Source organism: Eleutherodactylus coqui, chromosome 7 (genome assembly GCF_035609145.1).
Source record: "Eleutherodactylus coqui strain aEleCoq1 chromosome 7, aEleCoq1.hap1, whole genome shotgun sequence".
NCBI classification, from domain to species: Eukaryota; Metazoa; Chordata; class Amphibia; order Anura; family Eleutherodactylidae; genus Eleutherodactylus; species Eleutherodactylus coqui.
The window spans coordinates 63156540-63180273 of record NC_089843.1 but is presented as its reverse complement, the minus strand read 5'-3'; the positions used below and the strand labels follow the sequence as shown (position 1 = coordinate 63180273).

The 23734-nt window shown below is 44.9% G+C and overlaps 1 protein-coding gene across 1 annotated transcript in view; it reads right to left on the bottom strand.

The window, feature by feature from the left end:
• Positions 1–6211: 6211 nt before the first annotated feature.
• The window catches only part of SHISA3 (shisa family member 3), a 29440-nt gene continuing 11917 nt past the window's right edge, over positions 6212–23734 (bottom strand). Inside the window, exon 2 of the mRNA XM_066574620.1 lies at positions 6212–7048. Within this exon, the coding sequence (XP_066430717.1) occupies positions 6615–7048 (434 nt within the window). The 3' untranslated portion in view covers positions 6212–6614. The remainder of the gene's footprint in view (positions 7049–23734) is intronic.

Below are 23734 nucleotides of genomic sequence, written 5' to 3'. Positions count from 1 at the left end.
TCTTTTCTGAATGTTTTATTCAGGACTCAGGTTTTGTTTTGTTGATTCTATATTTTGTTTCTGAAGTACAGTCTACATCACCTTTTTAGTCATTTAGGCAAGCAAGGATACAACTTGAAGATGGCACTGTTTTTGACTTTTTTTTAATGTGTCTATTTGGAATGTGCATGGATAATGCAGTATTTTTCAATGTTTTGTCTCAGTTGTTTCAATTTAATAAAAGGTATAGTTTGAACATGAAAGGAGTTTTTGTTGTGTTTTGTTTTCTTTTGTTTAAAGAATGTTAAGAAATCCTACTTTAATCTTGAATTCTACAATATTGAATAATAGAGAAACATGCCTAATAATGAAAGGAACAGAAAGGTGGCACTTTCTGAGCAGTATGAGATCTGATTTGCACAGCATGAAACGCCTGCCACTACGTTTTCAAAGAACCGTTCACTTTTCTTGCTTTTATTTTATGTTTATGTTCGGTATTTTTTGTTTTTCCATTGTCTTACTGCCATTATAGCTTATTTTTTTCCCCCCACAATATATAAGGGGGTGCTGATAAGTCTTTGGCTTTACCCAGAAAGAAATGATTATAGGAAGATGAAACTATACATTTATTCCACATACTCTCCACTGATGTCAACACACTTCTTACATCGGTATTCCAAGTTCTGTAAGCCTTGCAAAAAGGATTTCGGTTATGCCTCAAACCAGTCATCCGTAGCAGCCATGGCATCAGAAATGGTGTGAAATTTGGTACCCTTGAGGTGTTTCCTCAGGTTTGGAAACAGATGATAGTCGGAGGGAGCTAGATCTGGTGAATAAGGTAGGTGGTCAACCAGTTGGAAGCCTAGCTCCACCAGTTTTGCCGTGGCCGCTTGTGAAGTGTGAGCGGAGGCGTTGTCTTGCAGGGAAAAGATTCCTTTGGACAGCTTGCTGCGCCTTTTGGCCTTCAGAGGTGCCTTCAATTGGTCCAAAAGTTCAATGTAATACCTTGCATTGATGGTGGAACCATTTTGAAGGTAGTCCACTAGCAGCACGCCCTCCTTATCCCAGAACACAGACGCCATCACCTTAGTGGCTGATTTTTGCACCCTGAACTTCTTTGGGCGAGGAGAACCGCTGTGCCTCCACTCGTTTGACTGCTCCTTGGTTTCAGGGTCATACAAATAAATCCAGGTCTCATCCATAGACGTGTTCCGCCTTATCATACGTCCACATTCATTCATGAATTTTTTGGCCATCCGATGGTATTGCGTACGCGCGCTTACGTCACGGCGTACAAGCGTCATTACACTTGTCACATGTCCCGTGTTTCGATGCGTGAGCTTCCATTCATAGGATTTTCAGATCGGGTCACGTGAGGAGTCACATAATCAGGGCTAAATGTAAACAAAGCCCCTTAAGAGGTTTTTCCCTCAGGAGTGGTAAGGTAAGTCACATGGTGGAAATCAAAGTGGACTATTATAGTTATTTGCACAGTCAGCCACAGGAAATCAGGGCAGTGGAGTAAGTGCATCTTATATATCAGAAATACAGATTTTTTTAATGGTAAACACTGCTTATTTATATCTGCTATTAATTCAGGGGCAGTTGAGAATTCTAACAAAGACCATTCCTCAGACAGAGAGGATCAGCCAATAGGAAGTTGCATGATAGTTTGGAGCTCATCAAGATCTCAATGTAAGCCCAGTGAGATTAATTGTAATAGTTTTTTAATATCCAGATGGTACATAAGATTATGTGGCACGGCTCAGTGCTGTCTAGGGAACCAGCACACACATTTAGAATAACTCGATCAAAGAAAGCAGTTAAAGTTGATATTTGCGTTCAAGCTAGCCGGAGAGAGAGTATTAAGCCTAAATATCCATGACACTTCTTTTTGAAGTAGTTTCTTGTCTTTATTGCCACGACAAGCATTTGTCCAGAGAACCTCAACTCCTTGAAACTTCAGGGAGTTCATATCCCCATTATGCACGGTCCAAATGAGGTCTGCCAGTGGAGTTGACTCTTTACGACGAATGTTTCCTACATGTGAGAGAATACGGCGGCGGAACTGTTGAATTGTTTGCCCTATGTAGTTTTTAGGGCATGAACAGGGCGCCATGTAGAACACATCAGAGGTTCTGCAGTTGATAAAACTGCGGTTATGATAGATTTTATTGGTACTGGCACTTTGGAAGGAGTTTCTTTTATGAATAAATGGACAAGCCATGCATACATGGCATGGATAAGTGCCAACCGGTCTAGCAGAGTCTAGCCATGTGCTGGTCTCAGATGGTGGAAGATGGCTTTTCACCAAGTGGTCCTTTAAATTGTGCCCACGGCGAAATGTGATCATCGGTGATGATGGTACAATGTCACGCAGATCTTCATTGTCTGTAAGAATGTCCCAGTAGTGTTTGAGTATTTCACGTACTTGTCGTACACCCTTGTCAAATGTACCTATGATACGGGAGAATTTGATGGTAGGACGATTGCGTGGAATCAATACATTTGTCCTCTCTTGTTGTGTAGCATTCTCCTATGCGGCATTGATTTTTCGTGATCAGTAGATCCAAGAATGCAACTGATGTTACATGGATGTCTGATGTAATACGTAGATTTAAGTTGTAATAGATTTTTTAGCTCTGATAGAAGATTGATGGTAGGATCCTGTGCTAGTCGGCCATATGTGGATGTGTCGTCAAGAAGAGTGCGGCACATCTCAACGTACTGTTCTCTATTCATAATCACGATGTTACCACCTTTATCGGCAGATTTAATCATCAAAGACGTGTTCGACTCTAGTTGTTTCAATGCTAGAAAAAGTGTAGCTATGCCGACATCTGAGAGATTGCCAGTTATTAGGAGAGGAAAGTTGAATTGGCATATTGCTGCAATGACCACCAAGTATAGATATTGATAGATTTGGGGCTATATTTTGTCAAGCAGCATATGGCCAAGATACTGTAAACGACAGGAATATTCCTACTTTTGGTCAGGATCCATATTGAGATACATACGGTTAATGAATTTGGAGATGAGCTCCTGATGAACTGCCCGTAATAAGACCGGGAAACGCGTTGAGCAGAGCAACAATCTAGGTCAAAAGAATATAAATCCAATTGTATAATAACCATTCAGTTCGAAAGAATACGGACCTAACTCTAATAAAGGTTTATTTGTAATGTTCATAAGCACAGGGAGATAAAGACCTCTCATCTCATACAAAAACCTGGTCAGGTCTATTGAGACCATCTTTTCATCCATCCCGTGCGAGTTTGGACAATAGCTGCACACAGGAATACCACTAAATGTAGACCAATGGTGATTTTTATACCCCCATCGCATGAACCTCATAATGAGGAATGCTATCCCATCCCAGGACTGATAGAACACATAGTGTATGGCATATGTGATGACTATGCATGAAGCCATTTAATAATGGAGTAATATCACTGAGTACGGTATGCACCTAAGACAATCGCTACTGACTGTCCCCTACACCTCATATGGGGGACAACTCAGCAGTGCCCAACCATATTTGTTTCTTGTCGTTGTTTGTTTGTCTGTTTGGCAGCCCAGTATTTTAGAATTTATTAATAGTTTGTTTTTTTTAGGCTATAGCATGCGTATATATTGCGTATTTTAAACCCCCATCACCTATAATGGACATGCTGCATTTTTTTCTCACGTGTAATACACATGGCTGAATAGCCCAATGTAAATCTAATGGGTTTTTAGGACTGTGTATTATGGGCGTAAAAAATATGTATGTAATACGCAGCCCTCATACCCCCGTGTGTGTAAGCCCTTACAGAACGGATTTAACTCATGCTTCATGACTTTTTGCTTGAAAGTTTTTTTTCTTCATATCCAACATTATTTGGTTAAAGCCTACTTGAACGTATCCGATAACTTTTCAGAATAAGCTGCCGTGTATGCACGAGGTATAACTTTCCAGCCATTACATGACTTGTATTCTGCATTTTTCTTCAGTTTTTCCCTTTGCAGGCTGTATTTGAAATTTTCAGTTTTCTGAGCTGGTGAAAGGAATATAGATTAGTTATACTGTCTTGTATACACTGTGTAACACACACAAATAATATCAGGGAGGACACTAGAGAAGTACTGAGCAGTGGAGATGTGAATAAATAATTCACCATTAGCTGTAATGGCACACTTGTGGTTTCTCTGCTTCTCTTCTCCCCGCCTCTCTCTAGACTTAAATGAGTAGGATAAGTCAACCCCCTTATTCACTTCCTGGTCTGCCTTATCTCTGTTACTAAAGACAGCAGAGGCATAGAACTGCAAAATATTAGAGACCGAGATACACTACAGCAGCACTATAGATATGCTAAGTATCCAGCTGTGATTCTTCTCGTCTCCCCATCCTACTGCTACTCCCAATGAACTTCTCACTACCCTCCCCTCATAGAACTAGTGCCCCCCCTCTTTGGCCCCACAAAGTAATAGTATTCCATTTGTGACCCGTCTCTGTCCCACCGACCCTCTCTTGTTCTGAAATTCAGACCAGCAGCAGTCTTGCTAGTGTGGACACTGCTTTTTAAGTGCAAAGGCTGACTTCTGTCCCTCTCTCCTCTCATTATAGTACTGCCGGACAGGGACAAGAGTTGGAATCTGCACTAAGCTCAGCAGTGTCCGCACCAACAGGACTGTAAAGTTACAGAGAAACTTGTGCTGCTGGTCAGACCTTTGGGGAGATTCCGGTGAGTTAGTGGTGGGATGGGGCAAGACTATTTGGCCCCAAGTACCTGGTGGAAGTCACATGATCTGCATCACGCCACTGAGACACAGACATCACTTGATAACAGGCAGTGGACAGTAAAAATTAACCCCTCTAGTGTCCAGCATTTGAGAGGGATTCGCCAGCACAATAAGGGCTCCTTCACACTGGCTATCGCAATTTTGCCACAAGAAAAATCGTGTTTTTTGTTCCTGCGATTTTTGAGCATTACCTGTGCTTTTTATCGCAAAACATTGCCGCCGCTTACAATTTTCTTGCGCAATTTCTAGCACGAAAGTCAATAAAACTTTCTGTTAAAAACGCATCGCAAGTTCATGCGTTGAGATGCGATAAAAAGCATGCTCCATAGGGAAACGTGGGAGAGAAAAACAAAAAGCAGAAAGATAGGACATGCCGCAATATATATTTTTTTCATTTGACATTACATGAGTGAAAATATCCAAATGGCAATGAAACCATTGAAAATCATTGGTTTCATAGTTCTGCGTTGTCACTCACTCTCGCGTCACGTGAAAATCGAGCGATTTAATTTTTTTATTTTTTAGATCGCAACTGTGAAGGCATCATTTTGGGTAAATAAAGTGATTTGCACTTGTGCTTATATGATAGCCGATGTAATAACTAGCAAAGTTGCTTGAAAAGTTAGTGACCACTTTAGGATGTGAATTTTGATTCAGCTACTTAAAAAGGAATTAAATTATGACTTTTTTGAATCCCAAACTTTTTATTTATTTTTATTTTCTTTTACTTTTGTCCTCATTTTTTTTTAATTGCTTCATTATTGTTTATCCAATATGTGAGCCCAAGATAAAGGAAGGATCCAGTCGCCATGTCACGTTTTTAGCTAGAGAGTGACACTTTTTAGAACTGGAGAAAACCTTTTTGGATAATGAACACATTACTACTTAGATGTAAAATATATCAGGGGAGTTTTTATTCTTCTTGATTTGTATAGCACTGTATATGGGGCGGTACAACATGGGGACATTTGCAAGCACAATACAAACAAAACCAGAGATTAGCCTTGACCTTATAATTTGGCAGCATGAGCAAATTTCTTTTTTTTTCTCCTTTTTGTAAGATATTACACAGTTGTGATTTCCTGGATTTAGTATTGGAGTACAATTTAGTATTGTTTCCGCATGTGTAATAAGATTACAGAAGTTAGATTTTAAACTGGAGACCACCAATTTTGTCACATCATGTCACATTGAGTCACAATTAGAGATGAGCGAGCGTACTCGCTAAGGCAAACTACTCGAGTGAGTAGTGCCTTATGCGAGTACCTGCCCGCTCAACTCAAAAGATTCGGATGCCGGCGGGGAGGAACGGGGGGGGGGGGGGGGGGGGGGATCTCTCTCTCGGACTCTCTCCCCCCTGCTCACTCCCGCAACTCCCTGCTCTCCCCCACCGGCACCCAAATCTTTAGAGACGAGCTGGCAGGTACTCGCATAAGGCACAACTCGCTCTTGTAGTTTGCCTTAGCGAGTACACTCACTCATCTCTAGTCACAATCCCACTTTAAATATAATTTACTGTAATCTACTATGGATTCTACATTTTATGTAGATAGAACAAGTATATTCTATTAGAAAATGAAAGACCATATTTAATTTTAGAGATCAACGACCCAACGTTTGGAAGCAAGTCAACTACTACAGCAGTTTTTAGGGGTCTTCTTCCCCTCCGGAAGGGAAGTAAATGGTAGCTCTATTTTACACCATCTATTGCACAGTATTAAGTTTCTTTGCTAAGTAATGAACAAGATTATTTTTCTACATAAATTTACAAAATTGTATATTCTGTGCCATCCATTCTGTATTCCGCAAGCTGTCCAGAAAAATAAAGGAGTGTTACTAGTTTCCAAATAGTCTTACTGCCGAAAATCAGGACAGTTCTTATTTGAGTTTCCATCTGCTTGGAGGGGATATGAAAAGTACTGTGTGGGCACCAGAAATGTAGATGATGGGTTGAGATGGATAGAATGTGCTGAAGAGTACGGAGGCGGCGGTGATGTTACTAGATAAGCAGCATCTGTTCTCGAGGAGGAAAGTCTACATATGGATCCTCCGGTAGAGGTGGAACTGGTTGCAGTGCTGGACTGCCTAGATGGAGTCCTTAGGCTAGTACTGGTCAAAATCATAGGTAGAGATTCAGGCGGGTAACTGCGTAAGGTGAATCTCATCGGCTGTTGAGATGTCTGCTTCGGTCTCAAGCATGTGCAGCAGTAGACGGCGACCAGGGAGCCCACGATGATGAAGGCAATGAAGATGGATCCAACAACGAGGAATGGAACATAGACAGGTTCTGAAATACACAATGTGAAAATGCAAGATGATATTAAATACAAGGCAAAGTAGAATTTAGGAAGCAGTCTTTCCTGCAGCACCTAGGGGACTGTTCGCATCAGTCTATTACTGATTTCCATTAAAATATATTACAAAATTGGGCTGCATGCAGCAATATTTCATCCTGTAAACTGCTGGATGGCTGTCCAGAAACCTAACAGCCCCTTTTATAGTCTACGGCAGGGGTCCCCAACTCCAGTCCTCAGGGACCGCCAACAGGTCATGTTTTCAGGATTTCCTCAGTGTTGCACAGGTGATGTAATTATTGTCGGTCCTCAGACATTGCCACAGGTGTTCTTACCATAGGATATCCTGAAAACATGACCTGTTGGCGGTCCCTGAGGACTGGAGTTGGGGACCGCTGGTCTACGGCACAGATGTCAAACACAAGGCCCACTGCCTCATTTTGTGTGGCCGATCAGCCGTGCTTAAGGGGTTATCCAGGCAAGCGCTGGACACTATACAGGTTGGAGCAACGGTGTATACATGCAGGCATTCCTCTGCTTGTCCTGCCTGCAGCTCCGGTCCAGTAGTGCTGAGTCTGACCGCCGACCTCTACATCGAGATGAGGTCAGAGGTTACAGACTGCACTGCACCGCCGTATCGGAGCTGCAGGCAGGGTGAGTGTAAAGCTTGCAGGAGATGCTTTTAACAAACCCTATTCACGAACAGCGAAAATGTTCTGCTGCAGATTTGGGCCATGTGGTGGAGGCTCTATTTTTTGCTGAAAATTCACAGCGGATTTCACGCATTTGAATGTAATGACCACGTGCAAATTTCATTATCGATTTTTGATGCAGAAATAGAGTAGCTTTTGTTTTTTTTTCCTGCTTTATCAACTGTATGTGTAATATCCCCCCTCCCTCCTCCTATGAATGGTAGGTGTGTGAGTGATCCGTATTCTGCACCTGTGCTACCTGTCCCATGTGGCTTTTGGCATGTTGCTAGGAAGTGATGCCTATACCTGCCCTTGTATTCCTGTGTATCAGTAAGGGTGGCTTTACACAGGACAACTCTTTTCTCAAGTCACTCGAAAGTCACTGAAGTGTATGAACAACTTGTTTGTGATCAATTTTGTGATTGCTAAATGAATTGTTGGGTGCATTTACACAGGACGAAATATCGGTTGTTGACTAGGTAGGGGTCTTGCAGTTCTTTGGCGGGTGTAGATTTGAAACTTGGAAACCAATGAGTGTGTTATGAAGATGTCAAACTCCACTGAACACCAGTAAATACATGCGAGCGGTCTTTGAGTGAGTCGGTGCTGTGGTCTGTCATTGGTTTGACTGAACAGTTGGTTCTGCAGCAAATGTATCTTCGAAGACCGAAACCAACCAGGCATGGTAGCTGCTAGTGGTTTTTTTTAACACCAGCAGGGACTGTTAATTCAAGGAACCTATGCATGTACTCATGTGTTTTCAGGAACCACTGAGCGTTATGTGGGAGGACAGAATGTTCACACCAGACACACCGCTCCCTGCAAAGTTACTGCCTTGTTTTTGAAATCCAACTATTACCGGTTTACACCAGACCATAAAGGTGTTATCCCGCTTCCTGGATACACCAGGGTTGGAGCAGAAGCACTGCAACAACCCCTGTGCAGTGGCCGGTGGTCATAATTGCAATCGCAGCTCTCACTAAAATTAATGGGAACTACAAGGTCCTTCTTTAATCACCCAGAAACTGTGTATTTTTTGAAGTGAGCTGAAATGAAGTGACTAGTTAATGAATTCTCACTCATCACCCAGTTGGTGGCCGGATTTACATGAAATGACTACCGAGCAACTATTAGTACGATAATTGTCACATGTAAAGCCACCTTAAGTATGGCCGCCTTCTGTGATGTATTTATTTTTCTTTTTTTAATAGATTAAATTCCTTTCTCTAGTAATTTGTAGGTAATATTATGCAGGACAATGACGACCCTCAACATGGGTTGGTTCTGTATTTTGGACAACATATTAACCAATTTCGAATTTAATGTTTTGCTTTAAAATGCTAGGAGTGCCCAGGGTGCAAGTACGTGTGTAGTTTACTTATAAGGGCGTCACTAATTAGGCTGTAAGCCTGTATGGTGCACTACACATATGTGTGACAGGCACACTATACAAGCCTTATATATAATACAAACCAGCCTCCCACCACTCCAAAGGCCCATTTAGACACAACGATTATCGCCTTATATTTGCTCAAAAGCCGTCTTTTGAGTGATAATCGTTGTCTAAACTCGCGGCCATCGTGCACTGTTCCTGCACTATTCGCTCATCGCTAACTTTTAGCAAGCTAGAAAATCAGCAATGAGCCTTATCAGCATCGCTCCCTGAGTTCTCAGTGGGATACCACTGATAGTATTGTTTCAGCTGGTATCCCGCTCTAAGAACATAGCAGACGTATGCAGAAGACAGCGCTTTAGCTGTCTTCTGCATACCTCCACTCGGAGCGCTCAGCTGTATACCAGCTGAGCACTCTGAGAACACAGCAGCTGTATACAGAAGACAGCGCTCCAACTGTCTTCTGCATACGCTGCTTGAAGCGCTCAGCTGTATACTAGCTGAGCACTCTGAGAACACAGCAGTTGTATACAGAAGACAGCGCGCCAGCTGTCTTCTGCATACTCGACTCGGAGCTCTCAGCGGGATACCAGCCTTCAATTACATACGAATAAGCTCTTAAGTAGCTAATTAGCTACTTAAGAGCTTATGCAAAGTGAACGCTCAAAACTGTCACTCAAACTGCCGTTTGAGCGAACTTTGAGTGATCATCTTGCTGTGTAAATGCTCCGCCCTCTCCATGCCCCCTCCCATTGCAGAGAACAAGCAGGGAGAAGAGCAGAGGGGAGCCTGCAATGGGGAGGGAGGGGAAAGGGGCAACAGCATGGTGACCTCGGCGCATATGCGCCGGGGCCCATGCCATGCGAATGGGCGCACAAACGTTAGATTTGTGCGCCCGTTCACGAGCTTCTACGCCCCAGATGATAGCGTATATCGGCTGGCCCTGAAAACGCCGTCCGATATACGCTCATGGGAATAAAGCCTAAGGTGAGAACGGTGCAGATTTTCTGCAGCATAAAATCCACATTAAAAACTCTACCATTGGTGCGGATTTCCTTGCAAAATTTACTGCAGATCAACAGCAGTTTCACGCCTTCAACTGAAAGGATGAAATCTGCTGCGGTTCTGTGTCAAAATCCATGCAATGATGCAGAATTTGCGGTTGTGATGTAGCATTAAAGGTGTGGATTTTCTGCACCAGAAAATCCACACTAAAATTAGCATGTGAATGTACCCAAAATGAAGAATAAGCTGAGGGGTAGGTAGGAGTAAAGAGAACGAAGAGACAATTTGAAGATAACGGGCTCCGTAGGTGACTGCATTGTAAGCAGGGGTATCACTAACCTATTTCCACAATAGTCTGAAGCACTGGCTAAAAGAAATTATTTATTGATGCCGGTATTGTTTAAGTTGTGAAATGATGCGCCTCTACGCTTTACACGTATTCTACTACTGAAGCGAGTAGCAAGTTGTAGCTTTTGTACAGTCTCCATGGTCTTCACCCTACTGGCTGCCTGACTCATATGTCCCATCTACTCAGTGCAAGCCGCTAAGCTACCTGAGCCTGTGAGCAGGAAGTGAACACTTTCACACCATAAATAATGAGGCAGCGCTGTGTTCCAACATCAACACACGGACGGGAGGAGAAACACATGTATAAAACATGCTGCAAAATCTTCACCCGCACAAGACTCAAATTGCTCTTGTGTGTAACACATCTGCAACATCCCCTCGTATTTGCGCCAGGTGACTGCATCCTTGGGGCATGATTGGCATGTTCTTCAATGCCAATTCAAACATGAAATGTAAAGCCACAAATTCACGAAAATGTTTGCATTCTGTATCAAAAGTCATGATTTTATTTTACCGTAACCAGAGCTGCTCGGCTTACTATATCCCTGATTACCTTCATTAGAACTTAGTACCAAGAGCGCTGAAAAGGAAATCAATCCAAAAGGCTATGAAGCAGATCATGCAGCTGCTATGGGGCCCTTGTGAGAACGGACACGGCAGCCCTGGTTGACCCCATTCTTTTTAGTACTGGGGAGGTGAGAAAATCTGCAGGACTCTGCTCTTCAGAGTAATAGCCTTGCTTGCAAACAAAGCGGGTGGGATATTAGTCTAAAGAGCCAAGGAGAAAAAACACCAGGCTCTTCTGCCCTACGGGGTTCTTCTGCCCTAGCATTATATTTGGGTGGGGCATTTTTCTTTTTGAGACTTGTGTGGCGGAGAGTGCTAAGACAGCAGAAATGCAGTCCTAAGCTCTTGCTCACGACCTGAAGGTTGCAGGTTCAATGCATGCATGGTTCAGGTAGCCAGCTCAAGGTTGACTGACTTGGCCTTCCATCCTTCTGAGGTCGGTGAAATGAGCACCTGCAGCACTTTTGGTAATAAATTACTCGAAAGTGCTGCGGAATAAGTTGGCACTATACAGATAAAAAGATTGATTTATTTAATTTTTTTTTTGCTATGAAGCTTCCTCTGTTCTATATACATTAGTACATAAGAGCCTCTCATGTAGTTATACACACCAAATGGCCACTTTATTGGAGACCCCTATCTAGTAACGTGTTGGACCACCTTAGGCCTTCAGAACTGCAGCATAGATGGTCAAAGCATAGATTCCACTCTAAATGCTGAAATCGTTCTGCAGGAATTTCTGCCCCTGTGGACAAAATAGTGTCTTGTAGTTTGCACAAATTAGGTAGAGGTACTACCATGTTCTGACCAGCTGACAGGAGGGGGTCATCGATTCATGCTGCTTGTGCCAAATTCTGACCTTCCATCAGCACGCTGCAACAGAAGTCTGGATTCATCTGACCAGGAGATGTTTTTCCGCAGCTCAGTGATCCAATTTTTGCACTTTTGCCCACTGGACTCTTTCTGTTTCTCTGAGACCACAATCGTGCTGGAATTGTTTGTCTGCTGTTATAGGCCATCCATGCTAAGGAATGATGATTTGTGCATTTGGATATGTTAGTTTGAGCACCAACATTGTATTCAGCCTCAATTTGTTTGACTGTGCAGCACCTGTTCGTCAATACGGTTCATCACATTCTCTCCTTTTTACGACAAGTAGTCACGTCCACAGAATCCCCTTTTGCTGGATGTTTTTCCTCGATCACACTATTCTCAGTGTATTGTCCACACCATTACATGAGAGGACCCCACAAGGTTGGCAGTGTATGATATCCTAGCCCTGGCTACTCTAGCACTGATGACCGGGCCTCATTGGAAGTCACTCAGATCGCTGGATTTTCCAATCTAATGTAGATTTACATTGAAACTGATTCACAGAAAACTCATCAGTTGATTTTATACGGTGTCACGGGTCTAATTTCTGTACCCGGGGTCACGGGTCTAATTTCTGCACTCCGGTGTCACAGGTCTAATTTGTGTACCCGGAGTCACGGGTCTAACCTCTGTACCCGGGGTCACGGGTCTAATTTCTGTACCCAGGGTCATGGGTCTAATTTCTGTACCTGGGGTCATGGGTCTAATTTCTGTACCCGGGGTCATGGGTCTAATTTCTGTACCCGGAGTCATGGGTCTAATTTCTGTACCCGGAGTCATGGGTCTAATTTCTGTACCCGGGGTCATGGGTCTAATTTCTGTACCCGGGGTCATGGGTCTAATTTCTGTACCCGGGGTCATGGGTCTAATTTCTGTACAGGGAAGCTCCAGTTTAATACATTTACACTAAAATAAAGTCTGGGAATGGGTTCCTCATTTTTTTGGGACATTTTGGTATATAATTTGTAGAGATGAGCGAGCGTACTCGGCCACGCCCCTTTTTCGCCGGAGTACCACGATTTTCGAGTACTTCCGTACTCGGGTGAAAAGATTCGGGGGGCACCGTGGGGGGTTGCAGCGGGGAGTGGGGGGAGAGGGAGAGAGAGAGGGCTCCCCCCTGTTCCCCGCTGCTACCCCCCGCGCCGCCCCCCGAATCTTTTCACCCGAGTACTGAAGTACTTGAAAATCGCGGTGCTCGATCGAGTAATTATTCGAAACGAGTACGTTCGCTCATCTCTAATAATTTGCATAGTCTGGGATTACAGGACGCATACGGCGACTGTTTTAGTTTGGCATCAGAGATCAGCCATTTTCTTCTTTATGTATATATTTTTTTATTCTATAATTTTTCTTTATGTAATTTTTTTTACCTTTTATGTCCCTCATGATGCCATATAAGACCTTTGGAGGACATTCACATTGACATTTTTTTTTCACACTTTTCCACTGTAGCTGAGGCATCCATAGGAGCCTCGGTTACAGGAAAAACATCCCCTGTAGTGACAGTAAACACTGGAAGAGCTGATCTGGGTCTGCTAGGACCCTGCAGCTCTGCTGTCACAGAGGACACCCATCCACATGCCCTCAACAGTGCATTTATATATCTATCAAACAACTAACGACCACTTGTCTGTAGTATGTGGGTGAGTGCTTCTGATGCTCCACCCCTGGTAACATCATCGCTCCACCCCTGGTGACGCCATCGAAGGTCCTACAACATATATAAAACACAGAGTCTGACCGACAGAAGAACAACGCAGTTAGGGCTCTTGGAAGGGGAGGACAAAAATAACATACTGAGAATACAACTAAGCCCTTATTATCTCAGAAGACACAACTCAGCAGTCCTGAAAGAAGACACTGACCTACCGCTACCAAAGAGATCCGGTGGGCTGGAGGACCTGTGGTGATGTCACTGCTGTGGGAGGAGCCAAGCTGTGTGTGTGATGTAGTAGAGCTGTGTGTGTGCATGTACAATGTAGCAGAGCTGTGTGGCCACCAGAAACACTGGTACTATAATTTCCTACACAATTCAGCAGTCCTGACAGAACACACTGACCTACTACCACTACAGAGATCCAGTGGGCTGAAGGACATGTGGTGATGTCACTGCTGTGGGAGGAGCCAAGCTGTGTTTGTCTTTTGTGGTAATCAAGCTACTGTGAGTGTGGGTGCCAACAGAAATACTGCTACTATAATGTCCTAATAATTACTTGTCAAAGTACTAACCACCACTTCTCCATGAATGAGTGAGTGAGTTATATGCTCCGCCCCTGATCACATGACTGTGACATCATCATAGGTCCTTCATCCCAGCCACGATTTCACCTTAGCGAGCAGCTCACTCACCGGAGATCTGAGCTCTGCCCCTGAGCACATGACGGTGATGTCATCACAGGTCCTTCAATATTTTGACCAAGTCCAACCGTCATCACAGGTCCTTCAGTAAGTTACATGTGATGAAGTCATTCACTATATTATATTCTAAGTACAGAAACACTTGTACTTTAAATAATACTTATAACTAGTATATATATATATATATATATAAAGGTGAAAGCCCTCACTGACTGACTGACTCGCCACTAATTCTCTAATTCCCGATGTCGTACAAATGTGAAATTTGGCACGGCCATTCCTTAGGCACTAAATAGGAAAAGTAAAGGGGTGGCAACTTGATTATTCAATTCTTAGTGCAAAAGCAAGTGACCCCCTCTGTAATGTAACTAATGAGACACATCTGTACCGTACAAACGAGGAATTTGTCACCACCATTGTTTAGGTCGTAAATCGGAAAAGTAAAAGGGTCGCAACTTGATTTTTCAATTTTAAACGTGAAAGTAAGTGACCCCCTATGTTATTTAACTAATTTAGTTCTCTAACTTTCCGGTGTCGTACAAACTTGAAATTTGGCATGACCATTCTTTAGATCCTAAATAGGAAACGCAAAGGGGTCACAACTTTAATATTCAATTCTAAGCATAAAAAACTGTGAAAATTCACAATACATGAGAGTTCTTTTCTCAGAAACCATAAAGCCTAGGGAAATGATTTTTATACTGAAGAGAATCTACCTCACCTCTTTGTGTATATGCTGAGAAGAATCTACCTCACCTCTATGTGTATATACTGAGAAGAATCAACCTCACCTCTGTGTGTATATACTGAGGAGAATCTACCTCACCTTTATGTGTATATACTGAAGAAAATCTAACTAACCTCTATGTGTATATACTGAGGAGAATCTAACTGACCTCTGTGTGTGTATACTGAGGAGAATCTACCTCACCTTTATGTGTATATACTGAAGAAAATCTAACTAACCTCTATGTGTATATACTGAGGAGAATCTAACTGACCTCTGTGTGTGTATACTGAGGAGAATCTACCTCACCTCTGTGTGTATATACTGAGGAGAATCTCTCTCACCTCTGTGTATATACTGAAGAAAATCTAACTCACCTCTATGTGTAGATACGGAGGAGAACCTACCTCCCCTCTATGTGTATGTACTGAGAAGAATCTACCCCACCTGTGTGTATATATACTGAGGAGAATCTACCTCTCCTCTATGTGTATATACTGAAGAAAATCTAACTCACCTCTATGTGTATATACTGAGGAGAATCTACCCCACCTCTATGTGTATATAGTGAAGAAAATCTAACTCACCTTTATGTGTATATACTGAGGAGAATCTACCTCACCTCTATGTGTGTATACTAAAATGGTGTAAAGTACATGGGCTGCAGGGATGGAGCATGCCTTTACGGCTAAGAAGGGACTGCAACCTCCAGTCCGGGGGTAAACTTGAATAAAAGGGGCATTACCTTTAAGAGTAAAAAGTGATGAGAGTAGGAGGGGTGGCACATTCTGCAGAGGGACATTAGTACATGCAGTCTGAGGACAATCTAACGCTCCTCTATGTGTATACATATTTTATTCCTCTGAAGTAACCACGACTTTATAAAATTTTCCATGCGAACAACAGGTAAACACCTGTACCAAGTTAACTCAGGTGAAGCCGGGTATATCAGCTAGTGTGTGTGTGTGTATATATCTATATATATACAGTATATATATAATATATGCATATATATAATCACTTTACGCTAGTATCTCTCTCCCACACATTTTTTAATAACCAGTTTATATCTCTCCCAATGTATATATCCTTCCAACCAGGATGTTTCTCTACCCTCATATCCCCCCGTACTTCTCCCCCACTGTATATTCTGTTACTCTTCAGTCGGCCCTCTCTCCTCTCGGCACACACTCACACAACAGGACTCAGTGATCAGCTGCTCTTCCATAGGGCTGTACCTCATTAAACTCAATGGGGGAAAAAAATAATTTTTTCCCATTTTCTAGCCGTTTTTTTCCTCAAAAACTGAGCAGAGAGATGGAAGCCCTGAACTGACCCGTAACATGGGTGCAAAAGCCGCCAAACTGATATAAAACAGAAAAAAGGATTTGTTTTTAGATTTCAATGGGATTGGAAATAAAACAGAAAAATAGTGGTCAAAAGGGTTATTTTTCTGTACAAAAAAACATTAACCTAGCGTAATGGAAGTTAAAGGAATTCTGACAGCACCACTTAAATGCCCTGATTGATATTCGGGGCCCTAAAGGCTCCCCGTGATAAAACTGCAAGGTGCCCTTCAGTTGTCATGGCAGCCAGGGCTCTTCTGAAAGCCACCAGGGCTGCCACTGCAGATTGTGTATCAGGTAAAATCTGTGAAGTGGCTTGATAGACTGCCTGTCAGATCGCAGTATAATGTAATGCTATAGCATTACATCATACTGAAGGAGCGATCAAAGCATCACACGTTCTGGTTCCCTATGGGGACTAAAAAAAGTGCAAAGAGCAATTTAAAAAAGTTTTATTAATTATTAAAAAAAATAACAGGTAATAAAAGTTTAGAAATAAAAAAACCTTTAGCCATGTTTATAATAAAAAAATCTTAAGAAAAGAACCCCAAAACATTTTTGGTATCGCTGCGTCCATAAAAGTCTGATCTATCAAAGTAATGCATTATTTACCTCACACGGTGAACGTCGTCAGAGAAAAAAAAAAAATATCACCAAAATTGCACTTTTCGGTCACCCCGTCTCCAAGAAAAAATTTTATTAAAAAATGGTACCATTACAAACTACAGGACGTCCCACAAACAATGAACCCTCCTCAACTATGTCAATGGAAAAATAAAAAAGTTATGGCTATCAGAAGTTGGCGGCAGAAAATAATTTACATTTTTTTCCAAAGATATCTATAATTTAGATTTAGCACTGCGAAAAGCAGCGATATAAATTTGGTGTCATAGTAATCGTACTGACCCATAACATAAAGTTATCAGGTCACTTACTTTTTCTTGCAACTATACTTGTGTATCTTGATACATAAAAATAAAAGCCCTTTTACAGGCAAAGATAATCGCTTAAACGACCCGACGACTGAATGAATTGATGACATTTTTGCATAAAATTACAAATACTGAAAATGGTTCTAATTCCCTCATTAGCTAAAGTAAACTTTGTAGAAGGAGAATTGGTTGTTTGTTTAGGTGGGATTGTGTTTATGCGGCAGGATTCCATTGTCTTCTCTGGTGTATTTATGCGAGGGATGATATGGCCAGCAGGATTCTATTGTCTTCTCCCTGCAGAGTTAACAATGTACTCATTGTGCGTGCAAGGTGTCCACATTGAGTACATTGTTTAGTCATCAAGCCGCTCAAAATACTGACCGAATTCCATTCAAATGGAGCAAATTTTGAATGGCCTAGCAACTATTTAAATGCCAGCTAAACGACAAGTGAATAAATAGTGCACGACTGCCCGTGTTTACATGTAACGATTAACGCTCACTTTCTGCCATTTGAACGAATTTTGAGCGATAATCGTTGCGTGTAAAGGGGCCTTTAGAGAGAAGAAAAGGTGCTTCATGTGAAGACTCTCGGGACAGAATAATCCGATAGCGGATATAACTTGCTCACCTGTTTAGCTTGTTAGTACACAACCCTATTTGTACGTGAAGAATAATCTTTGGCTCGCTGCCCACTCCACAGATGCCAGATGGCTGTTGTGCAGGTGAAGGAATCGTGGTGAACACTAGTTAGAATGGAGCTTTCTCTGGTGCAGGTCCTAATAGAATCAGCCGGAATAGCTTACTTCGTTAGTATCTTTCACTGGTATCAAAACACACCTGTACTAGATTCTTGCACTAGTTTAACCAATGAAGAGCCCAGTAGAGGTTCTAACAAAGTAAGCTATTCTTGGCTGATTCTACTAGGACCTGCATCAGAGAGAGCTATGTTCTAACTACTTTGTATATATTGGTCACCATCATTCAAAAAGAGAAAGAATGGTGAGAGCGCCCCCTCATGCATCCTGTGGACCTGTGCTTATTCTTTGTAGTCAGCTAAATAAAAATCCTTTCTTGCTAACTCCTGTCCTGCATCCGCTGCACACACCCATGATGTTGTAATGCAAGAACTACATACACTATACGGCCATAAGTATTTGGACCCTCTATCAGTAGAATGGATTATGTATTATTAGTAGAGATGAGCGAGCACCAAAATGCTCGGGTGCTCGTTATTCGGGACGAACTTTTCGTGATGCTCGAGGGTTCGTTTCGAGTAACGAACCCCATTGAAGTCAATGGGCGACCCGAGCATTTTTGTATTTCGCCGATGCTCGCTAAGGTTTTCATGTGTGAAAATCTGGGCAATTCAAGAAAGTGATGGGAACGACACAGCAACGGATAGGGCAGGCAAGGGGCTACATGTTGGGCTGCATCTCAAATTCCCAGGTCCCACTATTAAGCCACAATAGCGGCAAGAGTGGGCCCCCCCCTCCCAAAAACTTTTACTTCTGAAAAGCCCTCATTAGCATGGCATACCTTTGCTAAGCACCACACTACCTCCAACAAAGCACAATCACTGCCTGCATGACACTCCACTGCCACTTCTCCTGGGTTACATGCTGACCAACCGCCCCCCCTCCCCCCCACAGCGCACACCAAAGTGTCCCTGCGCAGCCTTCAGCTGCCCTAATGCCTCACCACCCTCATGTCTATTTAGAAGTGCGTCTGCCATGAGGAGGAACCGCAGGCACACACTGCACAGGGTTGGCACGGCTAGGCAGCGACCCTCTTTAAAAGGGGCGGGGCGATAGCCCACAATGCTGTACAGAAGCAATGAGAAATATAATCCTGTGCCACTGCCATCAGGAGCTGCACACGTGGGCATAGCAATGGGGAACCTATGTGTCACACACTATTCATTCTGTCAAGGTGTCTCTGCATGCCCCAGTCAGACCGGGCTTTTTAATTCATAGACACAGGCAGGTACAACTCCCTATTGTGAAGTCCCTGTCGACCGACAGCATGGATGGCTTCCTGGAACCCACCAGCGGTACATAAAAATATCCCATTGCAGTGCCCAACACAGCTGAGGTAGTAATGTCGTGCTTAATGCAGGTGGGCTTCGGCCCACACTGCATGCCCCAGTCAGACTGGGGTTCTTTACAAGTGGACACAGATGCATTTATAATTCCCTGTGGACCCACAGCATGGGTGGGTGCCAGGAAGCCACCGGCGGTACACAGAAATATCACATTGCATTGCCCAACACAGCGGATGTAACGTCAGCTGTAATGCAGGTGGGCTAAAAATTCATTTGATTACACTGTAGGCAAGGGCCCACAAAAATTGCTGTATCAACAGTACTAATGTACATCCAAAAAATTGGCCATGGCCAACCAAGAGGGCAGGTGAAACCCATTAATCGCTTTGGTTAATGTGGCTTAAGTGGTAACTAGGCCTGGAGGCAGCCCAGTTTAACGAAAAATTGGTTCAAGTTAAAGTTTCAACGCTTTTAAGAGCATTGAAACATATAAAAATTGTTTAGAAAAATTATATGAGTGAGCCTTGTGGCCCTAAGAAAAATTGCCCGTTCAGCGTGATTACGTGAGGTTTCAGGAGGAGGAGCAGGAGGAGGAGGAGGAGGAATATTAGACACAGATTGATGAAGCAGAAATGTCCCCGTTTTGGATGGTGAGAGAGAACGTAGCTTCCATCCGCGGGTGCAGCCTACGTATTGCTTACGTATCGCTGCTGTCCGCTGGTGGAGAAGAGAAGTCTGGGGAAATCCAGGCTTTGTTCATCTTGATGAGTGTAAGCCTGTCGGCACTGTCGGTTGACAGGCGGGTACGCTTATCCGTGATGATTCCCCCAGCCACACTAAACACCATTTCTGACAAGACGCTAGCCGCAGGACAAGCAAGCACCTCCAGGGCATACAGTGCGAGTTCAGGCCACGTGTCCAGCTTCGACACCCTGTAGTTGTAGGGGGCAGAGGCGTCACGGAGGACGGTCGTGCGATCGGCTACGTACTCCCTCACCATCCTTTTACAGTGCTCCCACCGACTCAGCCTTGACTGGGGAGCGGTGACACAGTCTTGCTGGGGAACCATAAAGCTGGCAAAGGCCTTGGAGAATGTTCCCCTGCCTGCGCTGTACATGCTGCCTGATCTCTGCGCCTCCCCTGCTACCTGGCCCTCGGAACTGCACCTTCTGCCACTAGCGCTGTCGGATGGGAAGTTTACCATCAGTTTGTCCACCAGCGCCCTGTGGTATAGCATCATTCTCGAACCCCTTTCCTCTTCGGGAATGAGAGTGCAAAGGCTCTCCTTATACCGTGGATCGAGCAGTGTGTACACCCAGTAATCCGTAGTGGCCAGAATGCGTGTAACGCGAGGGTCACGAGAAAGGCATCCTAACATGAAGTCAGCCATGTGTGCCAGGGTACCTGTACGCAACACATGGCTGTCCTCACTAGGAAGATCACTTTCAGGATACTCCTCCTCCTCCTCTTCCTCCTCCTCAGGCCATACACGCTGAAAGGATGACAGCCCAGCAGCATGTGTACCCTCACCAGTGGGCCAAGCTGTCTCTTCCCCCTCCTCCTCATCCTCCTCATGCTCCTCCTCCTCCTCCTCAACGCGCTGAGATATAGACAGGCGGGTGCTCTGACTATCCAGCGACATACTGTCTTCCCCCGGCTCTGTTTCCGAGCGCAAAGCGTCTGCCTTTATGGTTTGCAGGGAACTTCTCAAGATGCATAGCAGAGGAATGGTGACGCTAATGATTGCAGCATCGCCGCTCACCACCTGGGTAGACTCCTCAAATTTTCCAAGGACCTGGCAGATGGCTGCCAACCAGGGCCACTCTTCTGTAAATAATTGAGGAGGCTGACTCCCACTGCGCCGCGCAAGTTGGAGTTGGTATTCCACTATAGCTCTACGCTGCTCATAGAGTCTGGCCAACATGTGGAGCGTAGAGTTCCACTGTGTGGGCACGTCGCACAGCAGTCGGTGCACTGGCAGATTAAACCTATGTTGCAGTGTCCGCAGGGTGGCAGCGTGCGTGTGGGATTTGCGGAAATGTGCGCAGAGCTGGCGCACCTTTCCGAGCAGGTATGACAAGTGGGGGTAGCTTTTCAGAAAGCGCTGAACCACCAAATTAAAGACGTGGGCCAGGCATGGCACGTGCGTGAGGCTGCCGAGCTGCAGAGCCGCCACCAGCTTACGGCCGTTGTCACACACGACCATGCCCGGTTGGAGGCTCAGCGGCGCAAGCCAGTGGTCGGTCTGCTCTGTCAGACCCTGCAGCAGTTCGTGGGCCGTGTGCCTCTTCTCTCCTAAGCTGAGTAGTTTCAGCACGGCCTGCTGACGCTTGCCCACCGCTGTGCTGCCACGCCGCGTGACACCGACTGCTGGCGACGTGCTGCTGACACATCTTGTTTGCGAGACAGAGGTTGCGTTGGAGGAGGAGGAGGAGGAAGGTGCTTTAGTGGAGGAAGCATACACCGCCGCAGATACCACCACCGAGCTGTGGCCCGCAATTCTGGGGGTGGGTAGGACGTGAGCGGTCCCAGGCTCTGACTCTGTCCCAGCCTCCACTAAATTCACCCAATGTGCCGTCAGGGAGATATAGTGGCCCTGCCCGCCTGTGCTTGTCCACGTGTCCGTTGTTAAGTGGACCTTGGGAGTAACCGCGTTGGTGAGGGCGCGTACAATGTTGCGGGAGACGTGGTCGTGCAGGGCTGGGACGGCACATCGGGAAAAGTAGTGGCGACTGGGAACCGAATAGCGCGGGGCAGCCGCCGCCATCATGCTTTTGAAAGCCTCCGTTTCCACAAGCCTATACGGCAGCATCTCTAGGCTGATCAATTTTGCAATGTGCACGTTTAACGCTTGAGCGTGGCGTCGTACTTGCGCTTGCGCTCAAACTGTGGCACTAGCGACGTCTGGCCGCTGCGCTGAGAGACATTGCTGGATGGGGCCGAGGACAGCGGAGGTGAGGGTGTGGGTGCAGGCCAGGAGACGGTAGTGCCTGTGTCCTCAGAGGGGGGTTGGATCTCAGTGGCAGGTTGGGGCACAGGGGGAGAGGCAGTGGTGCAAACCGGAGGCGGTGAACGGGCATCGTCCCACCTTGTGAGGTGCTTGGCCATCATATGCCTGCGCATGCTGTTGGTGGTGCCTCCCCAGCTGATCTTGGCGCGACAAAGGTTGCACACCACTGTTCGTCGGTCGTCAGGCGTCTCTGTGAAAAACTGCCACACCGTAGAGCACCTTGACCTGTGCAGGGTGGCATGGCGCGAGGGGGCGCTTTGGGAAACAGTTGGTGGATTATTCGGTCTGGCCCTGCCTCTACCCCTGGCCACCGCACTGGCTCGGCCTGTGCCCACACCCTCACTTGGCCCTCCGCGTCCTCGGCCGTGTCCACGTCCTCTAGGCCTACCCCTACCCCTCAGCATGCTGTATTACCAGTGATTTGATTTCCCAGGCAGGAAATAAATTGGCGCAAGCCTGCAGGCCAAATATAATTTTTTCGCTTTTTTGCAAAGGGAAGGCCCCACTGCGTATATTCAATGAACAATACGTTTAATAACTGTGGTGTGGCCCTGAAAAAGTGTCACACAACTTTAGTGTAGCAGAGTTATTAACTCTGGCAGAGCAGGTATTTGCCAGTCAGGAAAGACAATGGCGCAAGCCTGCAGTAAACCGTAGCTGGTTGCGTCTGATTTTTGTACGTTGTCCACGCAGCACACACGTACACGGAGACCTTAGGACTGACACAGGCAGGCCAAATATAATTTCTTTTCGCTTTTTTGCAAAGGGAGGGCCCCACTGCGTATATTCAATGAACAATAACTGTGTTGTGGCCCTGCCTACACAATTCTGTCCCTGTAGTATCAATGGAGGGTGCAATGCTCTGCACAGACGATTTTTAGAAAAAAAAAAAATATGCAACACTGCTAACAGCAGCCAGCACAGTACTGCACACGCTTAAATTTGGCCCTAGAAAGGACCGTTGAGGTTCTTGAAGGCTACACTCACTCCTAACACTCTCCCTGCCTATGCACCACTTCTGTCCCTAATGCCGGGTGCAATGCTCTGCACTGCCGATTTTGAGAAAAAAAAAAAAAAAACACTGCTAGCAGCAGCCTGCACACAGGTAGATGTGGCCCTAAGAAGGACCTTTAGGGTTCTTGAAGCCTACACTGACTCCTAACGCTCTCCCTACAGCAGCACCAGCACGATAGTACTTTCCCTCAGCTAACTCACAAGGCATGTGTGGCGAGCCGCGGGAGGGGCCGACTTTTATACTCGGGTGACATCTGATCTTCCCAGCCACTCACTGCAGGGGGGTGGTATAGGGCTTGAACGTCACAGGGGGAAGTTGTAATGCCTTCCCTGTCTTTCAATTGGCCAGAAAAGCGCGCTAACGTCTCAGA